Source organism: Oncorhynchus gorbuscha, linkage group LG19 (assembly GCF_021184085.1).
Source record: "Oncorhynchus gorbuscha isolate QuinsamMale2020 ecotype Even-year linkage group LG19, OgorEven_v1.0, whole genome shotgun sequence".
Classification (NCBI taxonomy): domain Eukaryota; kingdom Metazoa; phylum Chordata; class Actinopteri; order Salmoniformes; family Salmonidae; genus Oncorhynchus; species Oncorhynchus gorbuscha.
This window is the reverse complement of record NC_060191.1, coordinates 23,278,998-23,294,637: the sequence shown is the minus strand read 5'-3', so window position 1 is coordinate 23,294,637 and position 15,640 is coordinate 23,278,998. Positions and strand designations below refer to the sequence as shown.

General features: G+C 45.7%; 1 protein-coding gene across 1 annotated transcript in view; it reads right to left on the bottom strand.

The window, feature by feature from the left end:
- Window positions 1–5,876: 5,876 nt before the first annotated feature.
- The window catches only part of iglon5 (IgLON family member 5), a 216,240-nt gene continuing 206,476 nt past the window's right edge, over window positions 5,877–15,640 (bottom strand). The window contains exons 7-8 of the mRNA XM_046315086.1: window positions 13,555–13,706; window positions 5,877–12,338 (exon numbers count right to left, since the gene is read on the bottom strand). Of these exons, the coding sequence (XP_046171042.1) occupies window positions 12,235–12,338; window positions 13,555–13,706 (256 nt within the window). The 3' untranslated portion in view covers window positions 5,877–12,234. The remainder of the gene's footprint in view (window positions 12,339–13,554; window positions 13,707–15,640) is intronic.

Sequence of the window (15,640 nt, the reverse complement as noted above, 5' to 3'; positions counted from 1 at the left end):
GTGTACAGAAACAAAACAAAGCAAAACCATCAGTCTATTTCACAATGATAAGGTGCTCATTGAACAGAATGTCAGTTCGCTAATTACTTAACAACAAAGTGGTTCATGTGTGAAGAATAAAATGTCAACATTTGAGATTCTCTCTCATTTCAAAACATCTAAGCTGAAATTAGTTTCAAGTACAAAAAGTTTGGTTTATTTTTATGATGAACGTTTTTGTAGAAGAATATGTAGAAGAGCAGGTTTTGTATGGTTTACACGGGTTCTGATGAATAAGAGAATAGTATGCCATACTCCATGTATAGGATAGTTTAGAATATGTAGAAGAGCAGGTTTTGTATGGTTTACGCGGGTTCTGATGAATAAGAGAATAGTATGCCATACTCCATGTATAGGATACTTTAGAATTGTCATGTTTTGTCTTATTTTGTCTTGTCATTTTGCTTTTCCCTCTGTTCGTTTTCCCCCTGCTGGTCTTTTTAGGTTCGTTCCCCTCTTTCTCTCTTCCTCCCTCTCTCTCTTCTCTCTATCGCTCCGTTCCTGCTCCCAGCTGTTCCTATTCCCCTAATCAATCATTTAGTCTTCCCACACCTGTTCCCTATCCTTCCCCCTGATTAGAGTCCCTATTTCTCCCCTTGTTTTCCGTTTCTGCCCTGTCGGATCCTTGTCTATTGTTCACCGTGCTGTGTCTGTGTATCGCCCTGTCGTGTCGTGTTTCCCTCAGATGCTGCGTGGTGAGCAGGTGTCTGAGTCTGCTACGTTCAAGTGCCTTCCCGAGGCAACCTGCAGTTCATGATCGAGTCTCCAGTCTGTTCTCGTCATTACGAGTGGAATTATGCTTTATGATTGTAGATTTACTTTACTGGATTAAAGACTCTGTTTTCGCCAAGTTGCTTTTGGGTCCTCATTCACCTGCATAACAGAAGGATCCGACCAAGAATGGACCCAGCGACTATGGATTCTCTCTACTCTACTCTCAAGTTCCAGGGAGCGATGCTCGGCAGACACGAGCAGGAATTGTCTGCTGCTCGGCATGCCGTTGAGACCCTGGCCGCTCAGGTCTCCGACCTCTCAGGACAGTATCAGAGTCTTCGTCTCGTGTCACCAGCTACTTCCGGTTCTTCCGAGCCTCCGGAACCTAGGGTTAATAACCCACCATGTTATTCTGGGCAGCCCACTGAGTGCCGCTCCTTTCTCACCCAGTGTGATATAGTGTTCTCTCTCCAACCCAACACATACTCAAGAGAGAGAGCTCGGATTGCCTACGTCATATCACTCCTTACTGGTCGGGCTCGGCAGTGGGGCACAGCTATCTGGGAGGCAAGCGCTGAGTGTACTAACAATTATCAGAACTTTAAGGAGGAGATGATACGGGTTTTTGATCGTTCGGTTTTTGGGAAAGAAGCTTCCAGGGCCCTGTCTTCCCTATGTCAAGGTAATCGATCCATAACGGATTACTCTATAGAGTTTCGCACTCTTGCTGCCTCCAGTGACTGGAACGAGCCGGCGTTGCTCGCTCGTTTTCTGGAGGGTCTCCACGCTGAGGTAAAGGATGAGATTCTCTCCCGGGAGGTTCCTTCCAGCGTGGATTCTTTGATTGAACTCGCTATTCGCATAGAACGACGGGTAGATCTTCGTCACCGAGCTCGTGGAAGAGAGCTCGCGTTAACAGTGTCCCCCCTCTCCGCATCACTACCATCTCCCCCCACTGGCTCAGGTGTTGAGCCCATGCAGCTGGGGGGTATTCGCATCTCGACTAAGGAGAGGGAACGGAGAATCACCAACCGCCTCTGTCTCTATTGCGGTTCCGCTGGTCATTTTGTCATTTCATGTCCAGTAAAAGGCCAGAGCTCATCAGTAAGCGGAGGGCTACTGGTGAGCGCTACTACTCAGGTCTCTCCGTCAAGTACATGTACTACCTTACCGGTCCATCTACGCTGGACCGGATCGGCAGCTTCCTGCAGTGCATTAATAGACTCTGGGGCAGAGGGCTGTTTTATGGACGAAGCCTGGGCGCAGGAACATGACATTCCTCTCAGACAGTTAGGGGAGCCCACGGTCATGTTTGCCTTGGATGGTAGTCCTCTCCCCAGTATATTATATGAAACACTACCTTTAACCCTCACTGTATCTGGTAACCATAGTGAGACCATTTCTTTTTTGATTTTTTGTTCACCTTTTACACCTGTTGTTTTGGGTCATCCCTGGCTAGTGTGTCATAATCCTTCTTTTGATTGGTCTAGTAATTCTATCCTTTCCTGGAACGTTTCTTGTCATGTGACGTGTTTAATGTCTGCTATTTCTCCTGTTTGTTCTGTCCCCTCTTCTCAGGAGGAACCTGGTGATTTGACAGGAGTGCCGGAGGAATATCATGGTCTGCGCACGGTCTTCAGTCGGTCCAGAACCAACTCCCTTCCTCCTCACCGGTCGTATGATTGTTGTTCTGATCTCTTCAAGAAGCGTTTTGCATCCGCTTCTATCCTTGTTGCACCTGACGTCACTAAACAGTTTATTGTTGAGGTTGACGCGTCGGGGTGGGCGTGGGAGCCATTCTGTCCCAGCGCTCCGATACTGACGATGGGGTCCACCCTTGTGCGTATTTTTCTCATCGCCTGTCACCGTCGGAACGTAACTATGATGTGGCTAACCGCGAACTGCTCGCCATCCGTTTAGCCCTAGGCAAATGGCGACAGTGGTTGGAGGGGGCGACCGTTCCTTTTGTCGTTTGGACTGACCAAAAGAACCTTGAGTACATCCGTTATGCCAAACGACTGAATGCGCGTCATGCTCGTTGGGCGTTGTTTTTCGCTCGTTTCGAGTTCGTTATTTCTTATTGCCCGGGTACTAAGAACACCAAGCCTCATGCTTTATCCCGTCTCTTTAGTTCTTCTGTGGCTTCTACCGATCCCGAGGGGATCCTTCCTGTTGGGCGTGTTGTCGGGTTGACTGTCTGGGGAATTGAGAGACAGGTTAAGCAAGCACTCACGCACACTGCGTCGCCGCGCGCTTGTCCTAGTAACCTTCTTTTCGTTCCTGTTTCTACTCGTCTGGCTGTTCTTCAGTGGGCTCACTCTGCCAAGTTAGCTGGCCATCCCGGCGTTCGGGGTACGCTTGCTTCTATTCGCCAGCGGTTTTGGTGGCCTACTCAGGAGCGTGACACGCGCCGTTTCGTGGCTGCGTGTTCAGACTGCACGCAGAAGAAGTCTGGTAAAAAAAATTCTGCTTCTGCTCCTGGTCTTGCTGGGTCTCAGTCTGTTCCCTGCCATCGCATCTCTCCTGTTCTTGTTCCTGCCCTTGCTGTGTCTCAGTCTGTCCCTAGTTGTTACTCTCCTGGCCTGTTTGGTCCTGTTTGCTCTAAAGCTTTCAGTTCTCTACCCGTGTCTCATTTTTTTTTTTTAGAGTAGTACCCTAGTTTCCCTTTTTATCGTTTTTCGTTACGGTCCTGAGGAGAGGAGTTGGGTTCTTTCTCGGGACGTGCTGGACCGTTTGTGATCTATGATTTCCTCCGTTGCCGCCAGTGTTCCTCCTCGAGAGCGCCAGGAGGCGCTCGGTGAGTGGGGGGGTACTGTCATGTTTTGTCTTATTTTGTCTTGTCATTTTGCTTTTCCCTCTGTTCGTTTTCCCCCTGCTGGTCTTTTTAGGTTCGTTCCCCTCTTTCTCTCTTCCTCCCTCTCTCTCTTCTCTCTATCGCTCCGTTCCTGCTCCCAGCTGTTCCTATTCCCCTAATCAATCATTTAGTCTTCCCACACCTGTTCCCTATCCTTCCCCCTGATTAGAGTCCCTATTTCTCCCCTTGTTTTCCGTTTCTGCCCTGTCGGATCCTTGTCTATTGTTCACCGTGCTGTGTCTGTGTATCGCCCTGTCGTGTCGTGTTTCCCTCAGATGCTGCGTGGTGAGCAGGTGTCTGAGTCTGCTACGTTCAAGTGCCTTCCCGAGGCAACCTGCAGTTCATGATCGAGTCTCCAGTCTGTTCTCGTCATTACGAGTGGAATTATGCTTTATGATTGTAGATTTACTTTACTGGATTAAAGACTCTGTTTTCGCCAAGTTGCTTTTGGGTCCTCATTCACCTGCATAACAAGAATATGTAGAAGAGCAGGTTTTGTATGGTTTACACGGGTTCTGATGAATAAGAGAATAGTATGCCATACTCCATGTATAGGATAGTTTATAATATGTAGAAGAGCAGGTTTTGTATGGTTTACACGGGTTCTGATGAATAAGAGAATAGTATGCCATACTCCATGTATAGGATAGTTTATAATATGTAGAAGAGCAGGTTTTGTATGGTTTACACGGGTTCTGATGAATAAGAGAATAGTATGCCATACTCCATGTATAGGATAGTTTATAATATGTAGAAGAGCAGGTTTTGTATGGTTTACACGGGTTCTGATGAATAAGAGAATAGTATGCCATACTCCATGTATAGGATACTTTAGAATATGTAGAAGAGCAGGTTTTGTATGGTTTACACGGGTTCTTATGAATAAGAGAATAGTATGCCATACTCCATGTATAGGATAGTTTATAATGTGAGTGGTGCGACTCATCGTCATCAGTCTAATGTTTAGGGTAAAGCATTTAAAAACGACACTCCGAGTTTACTTTGTGTTTACTTTCGTTGACTCCAGTGTCCACTTCGTTTTACCACAGCTTTGACCTCACCCAAAAGCTGACCCCCGAACCTGCACCACTCACAGCCAGAAGCAGAACAACAACTTGACAATAAATGGAAACAAATAGCCTCTTATAGCCCTTTCACTGGATGAAATGTGTTCCCCATCCCATAAACAAGACAAGTGGGGACTGACCTACTCTGTGCACCTCAACAGAAACATTTGCATAACATTTAGGTAGAATGTATGCACACATGACTGTAAGTCGCTTTGGATAAAAGCGTCTGCTAAATGGCATATATTTGGCAACTGTTTCTGACATGTATTGGTAAACTGCCGTTTCCATCTATCTCTCAGTGATCTTTACTCTCTTTGAAAGTGTGTAAATAATTTACTGAAGGTAATTTTGATGATGTATTACTAGATGTTGGACGCTGCTGACTGTTTTCCTCTCTATTGTTTTCCAGCTGACTGTTTTCCTCTCTATTGTTTTCCAGCTGACTGTTTTCCTCTCTATTGTTTTCCAGCTGACTGTTTTCCTCTCTATTGTTTTCCAGCTGACTGTTTTCCTCTCTATTGTTTTCCAGCTGACTGTTTTCCTCTCTATTGTTTTCCAGCTGACTGTTTTCCTCTCTATTGTTTTCCAGCTGACTGTTTTCCTCTCTATTGTTTTCCAGCTGACTGTTTTCCTCTCTATTGTTTTCCAGCTGACTGTTTTCCTCTCTATTGTTTTCCAGCTGACTGTTTTCCTCTCTATTGTTTTCCAGCTGACTGTTTTCCTCTCTATTGTTTTCCAGCTGACTGTTTTCCTCTCTATTGTTTTCCAGCTGACTGTTTTCCTCTCTATTGTTTTCCAGCTGACTGTTTTCCTCTCTATTGTTTTCCAGCTGACTGTTTTCCTCTCTATTGTTTTCCAGCTGACTGTTTTCCTCTCTATTGTTTTCCAGCTGACTGTTTTCCTCTCTATTGTTTTCCAGCTGACTGTTTTCCTCTCTATTGTTTTCCAGCTGACTGTTTTCCTCTCTATTGTTTTCCAGCTGACTGTTTTCCTCTCTATTGAAATATCCTCATGATTTACTCCTGTTCAAAAAGTCAATGTACAACTTTGTAGTGGCATCAAGCAAATGTGAAAGGTTTGACTCTGTTGCTGGAACCAAACTCAGGAAACTCACCTAACCCCGCTTTCCAACCACAGGGGCCGAGAAGGCAACAACATATCACATTAAACAACGACAACAATCAAACACCCACACAGAGTTCTGTTAAAAACAACATATTTTATTGATTTTTCTCCCTCTGATATATTTTATTTTTTTAAACTCCACTTCTATAGATTTGGGGGGAAAAATTGTCCACACACTTAGAAAGGACAAAAACAGAGACAGAACAGAGATCAAATGAATCAAAAGAGTCGTCATAATCATCATCGCTTCACTGCACAGAAATATGTCAAGATGGAAGACGATGCTGTTTGTGTTCCTTTGCTTTGTTCAGTAAGTTATATCGATGCAATCTTGAAAAGTCAACACAGACAGAAATAATAATGTTGAGGTCCAGGGGTAGATTGAAACCAACATGCCTGCCATGTGAAGGTCAGATAATCCACACACACACACGGACACACACACTCACAAATCAATATCACAGATTTACCAGGGTTGGAACCTGGCATACAGAGAGGTGGCAAGGCGGCAGGCAGTGGGATTGGCATAGGGGGGCACAGGTGGAAGGTTTTCTCCACATTGAGGGAAAGGAGGAGGGAGGAGGAAGTGGGCCAGAGGTTCAACGAGAGAGAGAGATGGGCATGACATCTCCATACGATGTCCGCAAACACTAACCAAGCATTCGAGGGTAGACTCATCCACTGGATTGCTAAAACTACCTAATATTTGTTATTAGTTCTCGCACTGACAAAAATGACATTTGTCTTTGTTAATTGTTATTACCTGATTGTCATAGTTTTTCAGAAGTTTCAAAATTGTTCTGGTGAAACAACAGTGTCATGACAACCCAACCTTATATTGTGTCATAAATTCAAATCTATACATCTCACATTAATAGGACAGTTTCAGACAGTTTGCGACTTAGTCACACCGCACAGGTTCTCTCCCATTTTATCCTATGAACACAAGCCAGAACATCACTTGATGATGTTATTCGACAAGGAAGATATATAGTTCCATTGTCAGTTTTCGCGTTGGCAACCAATATTTACCCAGTTGATTGACAGGCAAAATGTCAGATTTGTGCTGGTGACTCACAAAGGCCAAGTAAAGGGGCACTCAGTGTTGGAGATGTTAGGCAGGCTTCTAATGACGAAGGAGGCTGGCTGGTGGGCACCTCCATTGTTGCCTAGTAGTGTGCAGACTCTCTTGTTGTTCCAGCTGTAGATGGACCAACACTGGTACACTGTTAATTAGCCACTAGCTACATTCCTAGAGAGGAGAGGGTGATTGACAAGCAACCATCTGTAGTCCCTGCCGGTTTGTGTGGATGGAGGTGGGAGTGAGTGACTGCTGCTCTTGCCTCTGTGGCTCGCAAGTATTACTTTAACCCGCTATCCACACAAACAAACACTGTCACTGTTTTACATGAATAATAATATATCCTAATTAGAATTCAGAATAGAAACGATAAACTAACAAATTATCCACCTCTCTACATAACTCTATCTATCTTTTTCCCCCCTATATATTCTGTCCTTGTGTATCTATCAATTCAACTACTACCAACTTACTATATAGTACCTAGCTACCTCATTCAACTTCCAAGTTGATCCTTCAGCGAGTCGAGGCAAATATCACTTCCTCTGCTTGGCAACATGTAGTCGGCATGTTAACCCAATAACGACCTATTTCCATCATGTAGCTCACCTCAGTCCAGCATGCTGTGTATCGATGCACTCATTAGTACAGCTAATGGCAATCTACTGGAGCTGAAATACACTCGCAACGTCGACTCTGCTCATAGGAATTGAACAGGCCTTTAGATTAGCTGGTGAACAATAGGTCATTTAGGATAACACATTGTTATCTAGCTAGTGGACTATGGTGTGAAGGACAAAAGCTGGAGACCTGGCTGGTACTAAGGAAATCATTTATATATCCCTCAATAAGACACATCTTCTTATGCATTACAGATACATAGTACCGGTACTGAAAATCTGACATATTTCTGATAATTTATCATGTTAGTTGAATATTGACCAAATACTATCATGGCTACGGTGCTATTCCCCTTTATCTCGTCTTGTTCTATTGTACATCCTATCGTTCTAGACTCTACTCCTACTAAAGAGTCGGCTGTGTTTGTCAGACATAAGTCTCTAGATACACAGTATCGATAGGTACTGACATTTCCAAAATTAACATTTGGTATCAATCATTTATTTAATTGAGTACAATAATAAAATATAATGTACTATAAGGTGCCATTATACAGACAATTGTTAGACATCTCATTATCAGAAAGAGCAAAAATGTGCCTTGACGAGCTACTCTTTCAGCTGAAAAAAAAACGAACGACTCATTCTTCACTGTATGTTCTCTAAATAAATAGTTACCTTCGTTGACAATATAGCTCGGCCAAAATGTTTTCGGAGATGGGGAGAAAATCAATGCGCAATTAGGGGTGTCTTGTATCAAGGCATGATAAATTATGCTCTCTATGCTAAGGCCTTAATATAGACACTTGACAATTCAGTCTTTGGGCCCTGGTAAAGTGAGCATGGGGAGAAATTGCTCTATTTCAAGCGATCCAGTCCAATGTATCGATTAAGCATTGCATTTGGAACTGAAAGTCTGTAAAGGAACTGTTTAATGTGACGGGACTGGAATATAGTGCTCATGGTGATTCAAGATCTAACACAGATACACAACTTAAAAAACGAGTACACTCAAACGGAGACTGAATGTACAGTTATCTAGCTTCTACTGCTACTCTACCACTTTATTTTCATATACCGCTAGACTTGTCATTCGTAAATAAAAAAATACACCACCCAAATATGGTTATAATTGTCTTCAAAACATTGAAATAATCTCATATATAAATGAAGCAAGATAGTTTATATTATGTACATCAACATAAGCCAAAAAGTGCTGCTTAGCAATGCTCGAGTGGCGCCCGTAGAACTAGCACCGCCCCCATTTATTGGGGGTGATGAACTACATGTAATTACACCACTTACGTCCATTAGAATCATACAGCATGTCTCTGTGCTGTAATTACAGGTCAAGCTATTTGACACCACACCATATCAATAAAGTGTAAACGCTCTTTGATAGGCTAGCAGATAGAGTCATGAAATGCTGCCTGTACACAGACAGTGTTCGTGATCATTGCAGTGCTAACGCCATTAATATTACATGGTGTAACCATAGACAACGCCGTGGTATGTCCTCCCTCAGGAGGAACGACGCAGTGGCCATTTTGAGGAATTCTATCTTGAGCTGCTATCCTATTAAGCGTCTGCCTTGTCTTTTCTCGTTCTCCCCCACGGAGAGTTCACTGTCTGGTCAGAGTCATCCCATCTCCCTCTGCCTCAGACCTTTGTCTGCACCAGTCTGGGCCTCTTCCCACGGTGTGTGGAGGTCCTCTCACACCCACCGAGGAAGTGAATTCGCTGCATCCTTCCTTTTCCCATTTCCAGTCCTCTGATTAACTTTCACATTGATGAAGAACTCATGGAGACCCTCAAACTCATTTGGGGTTATTACAAATGCCCACCATACATTTCGCCCTCCATTGTATGAATTTAAAAGCATTATCCCCCAGCCTTTCCCCCAGCCTAAAGCCTTTACACAAGACAGCTTTTTGTTTTTCAAAATCTCCCCAAAACGAACATTTACATGCTTTTTTTTCCAAACCCACATTGAGAAACATGACAGTATGTTTTTCCTTGTTTTCATTTCGTTTTTTTTTTTCTTCAAGGACAGAGTATGTACATGCAGAGGTTTATTCCACTGACAAAATTGAGCTGGGTGCTGACACGGGACAGAGTACGGGAAAGAGAGAAGACAGACAGAAAGACAGCGTGAGTGAGAGAGGGGGATCGAAAACGACAAAGAAGGAAAAACAGAATCACCGACCAAAACAACCTGCTCTTGTGCTTGAAAATCGATACCCATCAATGCCCTGTGAGTCTGAGCGAAACAAGACGAACACGAGTGGGTCTGTGTGTTTCCCGTCAGACATACCAGTGACTGACTACATTGCATAGAGCAACGGGCATCAACAGAACACGTCTCACACTGTATTCAGTGAGACAAACAGGTTTTCATTGACTAGCCTCCTGCTAAAGGGGACATTCACTCTGGCTAGGGCTTCACATCTCATCATATATTAGCACACTTCATACAATAGTATTACTAAAACAGTTCCATTCTTGAATAGATTGTTAGGGGCACCCTTTACTATCATAGTACAGATTAACCCGATTGGATGCCTCTCCTATATATTTGAGTTAGCAGGTATGTTGCTGGTTAAAATTAAATCGGAGAAAAAAAAGATGACAGCTATTCGCAGAATACTGAATACAGATGCTGCATATTCCTGTAAGGTCACAGGGATTGTGGGTAGTCAGAGAGTTGCTAATGTGAGCCCATCTCTCCATGCAGGTTGGTTAACTATGGGGGAGTTTGCATAGAGACATAGACACAGCAGGACGTGACAGAGAAACAGCGGTTGGGTGGTTGGGGTGTCATCGAGCCTCACAGTGCACGTCTCGGTGGTTGATCTGTGCAGGTAAAGTGGCTGGATAATTGAGCCCTGTGTGGGGGGGGGGTTCAATCAGGGCCCAGGTGTGGTGGTTTGCGTCTGCTTTACAGGGACGGAGGTGTCCTTGAGGAGGATCCTGTCAGGGGCCAGGGTTGAACGTGATTTATGGGGCTTGTCCATGGCTGGCGGGAAGGACATGGGGGAGGCGGGGAGTGTAGGCCCCGTCATTTATCCAGCCACAGGTAGTGGCTAATTACATCTTTATCTCCTGGTGTGCCTGTCCTGCCATACGGGGGCTGACTGACTTACAGGGACGCTGCTTTACATGCATCGCTTTGAATAATTGATCTATTGAGCTGGTCTGTCTGGAGAGTGACACGCTATGAAAGCTGGCTGAATATGTGTAATGTGCTTTATACAGTTAACAGCATGAAAACAAAGGTTTAAATACATACACCTATACAAACAATATTACATTTCATTGACTCTCTCGGATGAAAAGACTCCCTCGGGATCAGCTTCGATGTGTTTTTAAAATCCTTGTCATGGCAAAAAAGAGCACAACTTGAAAACCTTACAACTTCGTCTTTTGTCGTTGTCGTTCAGTTCAATGAGTGTGATTTTTCAAGGGATTGAGTACAAAATATTTTAGCACACACGGCTCGTCAGCTCTGGAGTAGTATGTATTCTTTTTTTATCTCACATGGAATTACTTTTCATATTTATTTAAATACTTATTAACATCATCAGTATTATTATCAACACCAAAAAAGTTATAGCAGTTTAACCTTGCAGAGTAAAACGGACAGGGGAGGGGGGGGAGTGGGAGGGAGGGTTCACGACAGAAACATCTCTAACCGGTACATGCTATCAACAAGCGACAAGGAAGGAGGATGACTGGTCATCGCCTTCAAAGCAGGAGACACGATTGTTATTTCTACAGTCCCTTCCTGGTTTCAAAAACTGTAATAGATGCTGATGGGTAATGTAGTTTTTTGCGGGATATTTTAGATTTTATTAGCCACTACATTAGCCACCAACCAAGGAGGGTTGGATGTGGATAGACTGCCTCTAGTAACGGCATGGCCTCTGTACTGCATTATATTTACACACGGGACGGAGCACAAACCACCTTATCGATGGGGGGAGGGGGTGGGCAGAGGACGAGGGTTTTTTAAAGAGGGGTGGGGGGGTGGATGGAGGGGGAGGGGGGGGGGGGTGAAGTGGGTCTTCTCACATGCTTCTTCTTGGTTGAGATCCCAAAGGGATGCACTAGAAGGGCAAAGGCTTTATAGAACCCCCACGGCCCACCCTTCATGTGTGTTTTGACATCATTCGCAGCAGCCGCGTCATATACACTGCCACATGGTTAAAAACGGAATAAAATGGTACTTGTATGATCATAGGGTCAAATGTCACAGGAGCAATGGGCCAATGGACAGCTTTCAACAAGGTCACGTGACCCTCGTCAGAATAACCAATCATTTTCACTGTAGAGTAGTTCCAACCGTAAATAGTAGTGTTGTCACTCCGAGTTTCCAAACGTCCATGAACATTATTGTAGATCGGTCATGATTTAGATTTGTAATAGTATTATCCTGGTGTTAAATATCTGTTTTCATCATCATCACAATTATCATTCTTACTAAACACATTATAGACATCACCATGGTGACCCTCATTGGAAGGATGAAGAGAGAGAGTGGTATGGTGATGGTGATGGTGGCAATATAGATGTGGGTGTGAGATGCGGGGGGAGTTGGTGTGGGTGTGAGATGCGATGCGTCAATGGCTCCTGGAATAATGCATATTATTTTTGTTTCACAGTGATGGGTTTCATAATTAAATAAATTCCTTCTTCCTTCCGCAGGCGGGACGGGACTTCTGGGAAAAGCTCTTAGACCTTCATCAGGAGAGAGACAGAGAGGCAAAGCCAAAAGCCAACACCCGCACTCACCCCCACGTTGACGGCCACGCCTCGCCCGTACACGGCTCCTGGCCCTGCATCAAGGGGCCCGGGAGAGAAGGACAGGCACCAGAAGGAGAGCGAGGGAAATAAGAGTGGAGAAGAATTCGTAAGGGGAAAAAGTAACAACCAGAGAAAATGTAAGCTACAAGTAAAAAGAGGTAAAACATTTTGGGATAGGAATGAAGTCTGAGTGCAATGACAGGGACAGAGTGTAAAACCATCCCCGAAGCTATCTGATATTAGTCAGAGTGGTTCGATTTTAGGTCTGTGTCCCATTCGTACAGACGGTTCAGATCCAGCCTTTTCTAATGATGAAGGGGGAAGATTAGGCGAAAAAAGAAGAGGAGAAAGACAGATGATGGCGAGATAAGACACAGAGGCCGACAGAGGAGGGAATGGAGGAGGGCGCCGCAGAAGGATGTATGAGATTGACTGGGGGTGAGTCATTGGTGGGAGACTTGCCGAGGAAACGGCAGAACAAGGGAATGATAGAAGAGAAAGGGAGGAGATGAAGGGGCTCACTTAAGATGGTAATGCCAGAGCGTGGAAGGCGGGAGAGAGGGAGGGATAGAGGGAGCGAGAGAACACAGTGTTGGAAATCGCTCATTGGGGAGGGCTAATGCAAGACGTGAGGAGAGAGAAGGAGAGAAACGACAACTTCCTGGGGTAACAGAACAGGACAGAACAGAGGGAGAAATGGAGGAGAAAAGCTATTTGGTGTAATGGGGCGGCGAATATAGAGATGGCAAAATGGAAGGAGGGATTGGGGAAGGAGGGAGGGAAATGAGAAAATCCAGCACCGTGAGCAGGGAGAGGAAGAGAGATGGGGATGGGGCAATGCAGTGTGTGACTAGGTGTGTGTTTGCATTGGTTTCCTTCTCTAAGTATGTGTGCACACTTGTGTGATTGAGTGAAGTAGAATGAGCTTAGACACATGTATGGAAGCGTGTGTGCGTGCATGTGTATGTGCAGTATAGTATGTGAGTCTGTGTGAGTACGCATCACAGGAGGCTGCTGAGGGGAGGACGGCTCATAATAATGTCCGGAATTGAGCGAGTGGAATCATATCAAACACATGGTTTCCATATTTGATACCATTCCACATATTATTTTTCAGCCATTACCAAAAGCCTGTCCTCCCCAATTCAGGTGTCACCAACCTCCTGCGGTATGTATGCATGTGTGTGTGACGGGATGTGGCTATCTGTGTTTACGTATGTGTGTGTGTGAAGGCTTAAAGAGACTCACGGAAGAGCAGCATGCTGGCGTTGGAGGCTCCCAGCCTGTTGGAGGCAAAACAAGTGTAGTTGCCAAAGTGTTTGTCCGTCACGTTGGTAAAGAGAAGCAGTGAGCGCGTCTTCTCGTTCTTGATCCTCAGAGTGTTATCGCTCTCTACCGGCCTGATGCAGAGAGAGAGAGAGAGAGGGAGAAAGGTGGGTAAGATGGAGAGAGAGAGCAGGGGGAGGTAGATAGATAGAGAGGGATAGAGAGAGGGGATGAGAGAGCGACAGATGGAGAGAGAGGGCGGGACAAATAGAGCAGGGGGAGGTAGATAGATAGAGAGGGGTAGAGAGGGGGTTGAGAGAGCGACAGATGGAGAGAGAGGGTGGGACAAAGAGAGCAGGGGGAGGTAGATAGATAGAGAGGGGTAGAGAGAGGGGATGAGAGAGCGACAGATGGAGAGAGAGGGTAGGACGAAGAGAGCGGGGGAGGTAGATAGATAGAGAGGGGTAGAGAGGGGTAGAGAGGGGTAGAGAGGGGGATGAGAGAGTGACAGATGGAGAGAGAGGGTGGGACGAAGAGAGCGGGGTAGGTAGATAGATAGAGAGGGGTAGAGAGGGGGGATGAGAGAGAGACAGATGGAGAGAGAGGGTGGGACGAAGAGAGCGGGGGGAGGTAGATAGATAGAGAGGGGTAGAGAGGGGGATGAGAGAGCGACAGATGGAGAGAGAGGGTGGGACGAAGAGAGCGGGGGAGGTAGATAGATAGAAAGGGGTAGAGAGGGGGATGAGAGAGCGACAGATGGAGAGAGAGGGTGGGACGAAGAGAGCGGGGGAGGTAGATAGATAGAAAGGGGTAGAGAGGGGGGATGAGAGAGCGACAGATGGAGAGAGAGGGTGGGACGAAGAGAGCGGGGGAGGTAGATAGATAGAGAGGGGTAGAGAGGGGTAGAGAGGGGTAGAGAGGGGGATGAGAGAGCGACAGATGGAGAGAGAGGGTGGGACAAAGAGAGCGGGGGAGGTAGATAGATAGAGAGGGGTAGAGAGGGGTAGAGAGAGGGGATGGAGAGAGGGGGGATGAGAGAGGTAGACAGATGGAGAGAGAGGGGGGATGGGACGAAGAGAGCGGGGGGGGGAGGTAGATAGATAGAGAGGGGTAGAGAGGGGGATGAGAGAGCGACAGATGGAGAGAGAGGGTGGGACGAAGAGAGCGGGGGCAGGTAGATAGATAGAGAGGGGTAGAGAGGGGGATGAGAGAGCGACAGATGGAGAGAGAGGGTGGGACGAAGAGAGCGGGGGAGGTAGATAGATAGAGAGGGGTAGAGAGGGGTAGAGAGGGGGATGAGAGAGCGACAGATGGAGAGAGAGGGTGGGACGAAGAGAGCGGGGGAGGTAGATAGATAGAGAGGGGTAGAGAGGGGTAGAGAGGGGTAGAGAGGGGGGATGAGAGAGCGACAGATGGAGAGAGAGGGTGGGACAAAGAGAGCGGGGGAGGTAGATAGATAGAGAGGGGTAGAGAGGGGGGATGAGAGAGCGACAAATGGAGAGAAATAACTTTGTTTATATCTGAAAGGATGTGTTAGCAGTACAGGAAATACATCGACCTAAACCTATTAAATCAAATTGCATTTGCACATGCGCCAAATACAACCGTGAAATGCTTACTTAGAAGCCCTTAACCAGCAATGCAGATTTAATAAAATAGAGTTCAGAAAATATTTACTAGGTCATTTGTATATGTAGGTAGGTGTGAAGTGATAGATAATAAACAGTGAGTAGCAGCAGTGTAAAAACAAAGGGGTGTGTGGGGGGGGGGGGGTCAATGCAAATAGTCTTATGGCTTGGGGGTAGGAGCCTTTTGGACCTAGACTTTGGACCTATACTTTTTTGGGCCTTCCTCTGACACCGCCTAGTATATAGGTCATGGATGGCAGGAAGCTTGGCCCCAGTGATGTACTGGGCCGTACACACTACCCTCTGTAGCGCCTTACGGTCGGATGCCGAGCAGCTTTTATACCAGGCAGTGATGCAACCAGTCATGTTGACCAGTTTTAAGGTCTTGCTCACATCAGCTACGGAGAGAGAGTGATCACACAGTTGTCTAGGACAGCTGG